The sequence below is a fragment of the Gastrolobium bilobum genome, unplaced genomic scaffold, assembly GCF_033153095.1.
Source record: "Gastrolobium bilobum isolate Gb01-03AN ecotype WA unplaced genomic scaffold, APGP_CSIRO_Gbil_v1 utg118176, whole genome shotgun sequence".
In the NCBI taxonomy this organism is placed as follows: Eukaryota; Viridiplantae; Streptophyta; class Magnoliopsida; order Fabales; family Fabaceae; genus Gastrolobium; species Gastrolobium bilobum.
The window spans coordinates 108466-115860 of record NW_026899880.1 but is presented as its reverse complement, the minus strand read 5'-3'; the positions used below and the strand labels follow the sequence as shown (position 1 = coordinate 115860).

General features: G+C 35.6%; 1 protein-coding gene across 1 annotated transcript; it reads right to left on the bottom strand.

Moving 5' to 3' along the window:
• Nucleotides 1–698: 698 nt before the first annotated feature.
• Nucleotides 699–5165, bottom strand: LOC133294072 (disease resistance protein RPS2-like). The gene is made up of 4 exons (XM_061492727.1): nucleotides 2403–5165; nucleotides 1740–2021; nucleotides 840–1617; nucleotides 699–737 (listed from the first exon to the last, which is right to left on the bottom strand). The coding sequence occupies exons 1-4, from the start codon at nucleotides 5163–5165 to the stop codon at nucleotides 709–711; spliced, it is 3852 nt and encodes a 1283-aa protein (XP_061348711.1). The 3' UTR covers nucleotides 699–708.
• Nucleotides 5166–7395: the final 2230 nt, after the last annotated feature.

The window sequence follows — 7395 nt, the reverse complement described above, 5'->3', positions numbered from 1 at the left end:
TCGACTCTTCAAATTTTCAGCAGAATAAAATTAAAACCGAAATTAAACACCAGCAGTTACATAATGTGGTAAATTATGTAGAAAAATAGTAAAAAAATAAATAAAATAAAATAAAATACATTGCCTATGATGAATTGCATTATCTTAATTTGTACGTAAACCATTTGAGATAGTTACAAGGAGACTCAACAATTCTAACAGTAAAGTAACTAAACTAAATCTGACCAACTGAAGTGAACAGACTTAACTAACCATACTTGCACAATAATATTTATGCAGCAAATGGGCTTGCTGAGAGAACATCAATACAAATGTACATTTTTCCCTTACAATGAAATAAGGGTAAATCAAACAAAGATGACAAAAATGGGGATTAAGATTCTGATAAAGATGATAAGTGAAAACAAACAATTTTGTAAATATCAATTTTTGAAAAGCACTCAAATAGAAATTACTCCTTAACTATTGAATCTTTATACTTTTTTTTTTTTTTTTTTGAAAACATGAATCTTTATACCTTAGTATGCAGGCTGGAAAACTTACTCAAGATCAGAATTCACGTTCTCTTACATCACAAATTAAAGGTAGAAAATAACCAATTGATCTTTGTGAAAGTCACCCAAAGATTTCAAGTGGAAGCAGAAGACTTCTCACTCCATTAAACAGAAGATGCAAGCAAAGAATCTCCTATTTTTCAGCCTTTGGATATTATGAAATGCTTAGTCTGCCTTTGAAATCTGTATATTCACCAACAACATAACATAGCATATTGAAGATTTTATGGTGTCACAAATTAAAACCACAAATATAGGAATTCTGATTAGTAATATATTACATACCTCTATTGAAAATCTTTCTTATAGTAGTATTAATGTCACCTTCCCAGCACCACTGATCTCCTTTCTCAGTCAAACATATTCTTCTGAGGATTGATGACCTTAAGATTCCCTGAGAGAAAGTCTCCATTGCTGGACATTCAACCACATATAATTTATTCAACAGTGGAAATCTGAAGTTGTGATTTCCGGTACAAAAGCATCCAAGTTCTGGCAAATTCAAAAGTTTTAAGGATACTAATTTTGGAAAAACAAGTCCAAGAGCTGCCTCTACCCCTCCTTGATCATTTGCAACAATTTCTTCTACCCCACAATCACTTATCTCAAGGAATTGGAGTTGCACAAGATCTTTGGCCACAGAGAGTGGAAAGACATGTTTTAAGTTTTCACATTTAGTGGCTTTCACCATAAACAGGTTTTGAAACCTGATACTTCCTTCAGGATCCTTATTCCACAAATGCTTTAGCTTTGGTAAATGACCCAAAGACAAAGTTCTCAGTGGAATGTTCAGCTCTCCCTCACTTCTACCTCCAGTGTTTATACCATCATCTATTTCATATACAACTTTCAGTGCAATACAGTACCATATATCCAATGATTCCAGGCTTTGAAATTTGTTTAGCACATGACATGGGAACACATGCAAGAGATTGTCACAGGATGTGATTTCCATTTTTTTCAATTTGCCAAATGAATTTTGAGTGAGTTCGTCGGGCCATATTGACTCCAACTTGTCCATGTGAGAAATCACAAATGTCTCCAAGTTGGGAAAAAATGGAACCTATATCACAGGGTTGATAACATACTTCAGACTTCACAATATAATAAAAAGACAAACAATTAACAAGGAAAAATTAGAAGAACTGAAAAAGAAAAACTCGAAGCAAATTTAAAAATTCTCACCACTTCAGTAGGAAAAGATTTCCTAGCATGAGGAAGGTTACCCATGTTTTCATCAGGGACAATTATCTTCTCTACCAATTTGCATGAACGAATCAAAAGATGTTCAAGCTTGACAAGTTTTCCAGCCATGGTGTATGAGAAAAGATGTGTCAACCTTTCACAACCATCTACAGTCAAAGTGGTCAAATTTTCAAAGCAAGAATTTGCTGAAAGTTGGTCACCCCATATCTTCTGGATATTCATTGAGTAGAGCCTCAAGGTCTCCAAATTTGGAAATTCAACCTATCAACATTATCATAGTTTGATAATCACTAACAAAAGAAGGCCGTGCATTTCTTTTCTAACCAACTAGTAAAAATGACCCAATAAAAGCAGGTGGCAAGAAAACACTCATGTTACGAAAATAATTGTCAACACCAACATCATCAACAATACTTTTATCCCAAACTAGTTGGGGTTGGTGGCAGATAAATCAAAATGAAAAGTATGAAAAGATTGTGGAAAAAAGGACAATAATTGCGTTTTCTCTAAAAAAAATACAGTATGTTATGTAACAGTAAGTATAGAAAATATAGAAAATAAAATTTTCAAGTGCACTGAATTTGATGAGCGTAAGATGTTCAAGTTTAGAGTTTAATAAATAACAGTAAGTAATGTTTGTACCTTATCATGAAAAAGTTGACTGAAGAAACCATTGTTGTTTTCAGTACTCATAATACATGGCTCAGGTGAGAGACCAACAAGTGAAGGTAAGCATTCTAGTACGAGAGAACGCATCTTGGGGAACTTGATCTTGTAAGTTTCTCCACCATCCTTTTGTCTTTGCTCGGTTATGATATTGGTTATCAATTTGCATTCAGAAATCTCAATTTCAAGAAGTTCAGAAAGCTGTTTAACCATGGAATGGAAGAAAACAAACTCCATCTTATCACAACCCTTTATTTTGATAACTTGTAGTCTGGTAAAGGCCTGTGCTGGAAGTGAACCACTGCAAATTTTCTCCATGTTAATCAGATTGTGAAGGATCAAAGACTCCAAGAAGGGAAAGGCATGATCATGATGAGCCCACTCAGTTGAGCCAATGATGCTTTGCATTTCATCACAGTTTTGTATATTAAGATGCTTCAATCGTGAAAATCCTTCATCATTCAACTCATAAAGTACTTCCCTAACACCCTTCAGTTCAGCTAAATACAACTCCTCAGCAATGGTCATCAACATCTTCATCCCATAATCCAAAAGAATGCTTGGATCCATGCTTAAATTGAGCTTAAGAACTTTTGAAGTTTTGTAATTCTCAGACTCCACCTCAGTCCATTTCCATTTATCACCAATCAAAATCTTGTAGCTTTCTAGTCTCCCAAAGGAAAGCAAGTCTCTTGGAAAAACTGAAGTATCCTTTATCTGCATATTCAAAGTTGTTAGTTGATGCAAATGCCTTAACTCACCGAGAATTGAATTATTGCTTTGGTTTTCACTTCCATTGACCTCCCATTGAATATTGCAGTTCCCCATATAAAGCTCTTCCAAGCTTGACAAGCTTGATATCAGGTTGCTAGGAATCACTCCTAGTGCAGAGCAATCAGTCAAATCTAGCAACCTTAGATGAAATATTTGTCCTATTTCTGCAGGGAGCTCCCTAAACTCAGATTTTTCAAGGTTGAGAATCTCTAACCTTTTGATTTCTCCAACAACAGCTATGTCTTCCAACATGCATTTACACAGATTCAATGCTTGGAGATTTGTCAAGAGACCAAGAGATGTAGGAAGGGATGGACTACAATTCATACCTCCTAAACTTAGCACCTTCAGTTCTCTCATCTCAACAAAGAAATTATCAGGAATTTTCAAGGAGTTACCTTCACTGTTGAGTTGGAGTATCTTCAACCTGGGACAGTCTAACTTCTCAGGAAGTTCATGGATAAAACACCAATCCAAAAAAATATGATGACAAGTTTTAAAGAGATCAGTGTTTGGCCATTCTTTCAATTTAGTGTTTCTCTGCATAGTAAAGAAAGGTTGTACCTTGGTTGCAATCGAGCCAGCCACATTCCGAACAAGGTCAAGCGCCACAACCGAATCTCTTTCCCCTTCAAGTAACAAACACGCAGCTCTCAGGTTGTCTATCAATTTGTGAAGTCTGTTTCTTCCATCTGCCAATTTATCAACATGTTTATACAAACCCAAACACCATCCAAATACCAACAAATCTTTGCTACTATAACCATTTCCCATTGAACCCAAGAGGAGGAAGAATATTTTGAGTTCTAGGCTTTCTAACCAATTATAACTCATCTCAATAGCAGAATGAACTTGAGAATAAAAACATGCATCAAATTCAAAATTTGTTATCTGCTCTAGTGCATCCTTCCAAGTGTATAGATCCTTATTCTTTAATGCCTCCACCATTGTTACTATCAAAAGGGGCAAACCACCACAGCTTTTGGCTACTTTCATGGCTATGGGCTGAATGCTAAGTTCTTTAACAGCATCCCCTCCCCTAGTTTCAAATAATCTCCAACTCTCATTCTCAGACAAAACTTCAAGTCTATAAACCTTTTGTGCACCCAAGTTAGCATTCAACACATTAAGATCTCTTGATGTCACAAATAATTTGCAGCCTTCATGATCCTCACCAAAAGGAACACCAACCTCAGTCAAGTCAAGCTTCCCCCAAACATCATCCAATATGACAAGAATCCTCTCCTCCTGCCTAATCCTCTGGCGCAACCGGTTCGCTCGTCCCAACTCAGTTTGTTCATCAAAATTCAGACCCAACACATCAGCAATTTCAGCTCTAATTGTTCTAACATCTGGAGAATTGGTCACAGTAGCCATAGCCACTACATCAAATGAACCATCCTTCTCAGCTTGCCATGCTAGTTCTTTCACTAATGCAGTCTTACCAACCCCAGCCATACCATAAACTCCAATCACATGAACCTTAGCATCCTTCAACACCTGCATGATTTCATTCAACATTGTTGTTCTAGATTCCAATGCTTCATATCCTCTAGCAGCTGAACTCACATTACATTTCAAAGCACAACGGTAAGAAACCCTGTCAAATGTTTCTTGTCTGAGTTTACCAAGAAGTTCAACCAAGTTCCTTGCTCTCTGACTCAACATGTATTTTGAGTATAAGTCTAAGCATCCAACTCTTTCTTTGTCTTCATTATGAAGGAATGCTTGTGCCTCTTCTAGAGCTGCATGAACTCTAGAAAACCAGTCACGAACAGTGTCTTCAATCTCTTCACCACTCCTTTTGGCAGCTTCAACAGTGTGCCTCACTTCTTTTTCTGCTCTCTGCAGCTTATGAATCTGGGTTTCAAGGTCTGTGAGGTAACTGTTGTACATCAATACATAAGTGAGTTGTCGTAGGAAAGGTGCAGCCACATTTGTTGCTATGCTAGCAATAGCATCCATCCTCGTTATGCTTCTTGATTATGGACCCTGATCTGCAAAATGATGGAACCAAAATAAGAAAAAGAGTTAGTGCTGGGTTTGGCTTGCAACAACAGCATTCATTGTTCTGTTTCTTGATCTGATCGTAAAACAATGGAACAAAAATAAGAATTTTAATGTATAGTATATAGTTCAGGTGCATGACATCGTTCTCTAAACTAGTAACATAAACTAATAGTAAGAAATTTTTTTCTTGAAATGCATTCTTTTTAAAATTAAATAGACACTATCTATTAAATACATTGAATTATATTCTCTCTCTCTCATGCAATAAAAATAAAAGTTAGGATGGCAAAAAGTGTCATGGCGCATAGATTGAATTGTTGACACGACACGTCAAAACACAGATCTTGTCAACTTGTGAGCTCAAACCAGTCATATTTGGGTTTGGAAAAATGACACAATTATTATTGTGTTGTGTCAGCATGCATGTAAAAAAATTAAAAAATTAAAAAGTTGAAATTTGGTGATTTTGACACAACGGGTCATGGGGTCAATCCACGTATTTCATTTAGATTTTCTTGTCATTTTCAAGTTTCTTTAAATAAATTTTTTAATTTTTACATATCCACCAGTGTGATTTGCTACCCGCGACGGGTCGTGTTCGGGTTTAAATTTTTTACCCATAGGGTTGGACGATTATACCAGCAGATCAAACCTTAACACAACACAAACTCAACCTACCATTTTGTCACTCCTAATCAAGGAAGCACGAACACTCCAAAAAATAGGAAGTGTCGTGTCCGACACGCCGACACGTTCCGACAAAGTGTCCGACACGCGGTCAACATTACCGACACGTTGACCATTTCGACACGCGAATTTGACTTTGTCCGACACAGTTCCGACACGCTCAAATGGCATTTTCGTAAAATTATAATATTCTTTTTAAAAAAATTATTTTTTTAAAAAATTAAAATATATTAATAAAGCTTCCACCTCATCATATCAATTTTTTTTTCATTTTTTTCCTTAAGTAGATAAGAGATCATCTCAGCACCATCGATGTCATTTCTGTTATGCTCTTTCTGTGTCTCCTTCTCTCTGATGTCTCTCTAATCTGATTTGATTTCTCTCTCTCTCTGATATTATCTCTCTCTCTCATCCTAGTTCCTTTTTTTTATTAAAGCTTCCACCTTTATAACATGTTGATGGGTATTATTAATTTAGTTTCATTTTTTTTAAAATTATTGAATACTAAATGAAATACACGCTATATAAATTAAAAATATTATTTAATATTAAAGCGTGTCCCAACGTGTCGAAATCCATTTTTTTTAAGATTGACATGTCGGAGTGTCGTGTCGTGTCACGTGTCGTATCGGTGCTACTTAGTTCCACTGGCGGACCGAGGTGAGCGCATATGTCCGCAAGTGCGGACATAAAATTTTGGATTTTAGTTTTTTTTTTGTAGCCATGTAGGTCTTTATTTGTCTCTTGGTTCAATATTTATATTAAGAGTAAATATCATTTTAAGTCTCTAATAAAAAACATGGTCCCCACTTTAGTCCCTTACCAAAAATTAGTATCGAGGAGCTCCCTAAGAAATTCAAAGTAGATCAATTTAGTTAACATCACAAATTCAAAAAAAATCTACATTAGTCCCTCAAAAAGACTAAAATAGGTCCACTTAAAATTTTATAGGGACCAGGTGACTTTTTTTTTATAATGGACTAAAGTGGAGACTGAATTTTTTGTTAGGGATCAAAAAGGATATTTATTCTTATATTAGTTAGCGACGTAGCAACATACGGAGATGATTAAAACAACGTAGCAACGCAAATTGGTTAGAAAGAAAACTTATTCTTCCTCTCCTGTCACGTACCCATTCTCATGATTTCTTCATCTTTTGTTATGGAAGCAACTAGATTATGAGCGGGTTCAAGCGTTAATTATAACACCTCACATTTCTAAAGTTGAAATATTAATATATTAAATGAGTAATTAAGTGAAGGATTAGTGAAAATCCTACAGATTAGGCCAAAATACAAAGAAAGGGCAAAACGATAATTAGCCAACACGCAACCCTAGGAAGATAAAAACTGAGTAGAAGGTCTCAGATGGTAAAAATAACCCTGGAAATGGATTCAGAACGAAAAATTGAGTGGTTAGGCAAATTTCAGAAAAATTAGTGAATAGTGTTTTTACTAGGTAAAATACTGCGGTACGATTGCACCGTAAAACGTGCTGA